We start from the raw sequence: 856 nt of genomic DNA, 5'->3' as shown, positions 1-856 counted from the left end.
AAGCTATTAAATATAAGTATCAGATACAAACATCATGATGCAAGCAGATGACAGAGCGGAAGTCTGGAAGCAAGCAGAAGTCCAAGTAAGGCATGATGAGTAGAAAGAGGGTAATGAGGTTATACATCTTGGAACCTAGGTTGATTAAGTTTAGGTCTCACTATTTCTTGACCTGCCACTTGTAATTGAATGAGCCTCATGTTTTTAGGTGTATACTTCTATAATATAGTCATCATGGTAGATTGATGCTAGACAGCTTTTCCAATAGATGAATTTTTTAATAGATAGTTGTAAATGTAGTGAATGACTCAACTGACATTATGAGCATATAGAACTTTACCACACATTGCTGGTGGAAGCTGCACAAAGTCACCAGCAACATTCATATTTATTCTACCAAAAGAGACTTCATCATTTTTGAGAGCTGCATATGTTTTTGCACATATTACTCTCATCATTCCTTTCAGCTCATCTGGCAGTCCTCGGGATTTCAGCTTTGGAGGAAAGTATTAATTCTTAGATCAGACTGGCTTGCTGACAGCTTTTAGTGACATGTGCAGCCAATATACCATCCACTAGGTACACCCACATCAGACATTCTGTACTGAAAGCACACATGACTCATGCCCACAGGAGTATTGTGTCTTTTGTCCCATAGGTACCCTCAGATAACCTTAGTGAGTCGCTTGACGATCATGTCAGGCATATGCTGAACATTTGTCAGAGTCATTCCTCCTGTTAGAACTGTGCGCACAAGTCAAACTCCAAACCCAAAGTCCAAAGTCCGAAAGTGCACAGTGAATGAAGACTTTGGCGAAGTTATTGACCAATGCCCAAAGATACGTCAATGTTTTCA

At 39.7% G+C, this 856-nt stretch overlaps 1 protein-coding gene across 1 annotated transcript; it reads right to left on the bottom strand.

Annotated features, from left to right (window-relative positions):
• Window positions 1-308: 308 nt before the first annotated feature.
• L226DRAFT_469853 (uncharacterized protein) lies at window positions 309-461 on the bottom strand (the record flags this gene model as incomplete). The annotated part of the gene is made up of 1 exon (XM_067676256.1): window positions 309-461. A coding segment is annotated over one exon (153 nt), but the record flags the coding sequence as incomplete, so codon positions are not given.
• Window positions 462-856: the final 395 nt, after the last annotated feature.

The sequence above is a fragment of the Lentinus tigrinus genome (genome assembly GCF_003813185.1).
Source record: "Lentinus tigrinus ALCF2SS1-7 unplaced genomic scaffold L226scaffold_35, whole genome shotgun sequence".
Lineage (NCBI taxonomy): Eukaryota > Fungi > Basidiomycota > Agaricomycetes > Polyporales > Polyporaceae > Lentinus > Lentinus tigrinus.
The sequence above is the reverse complement of the archived record's forward strand: the minus strand, read 5'-3'. Positions and strand labels throughout refer to the sequence as shown.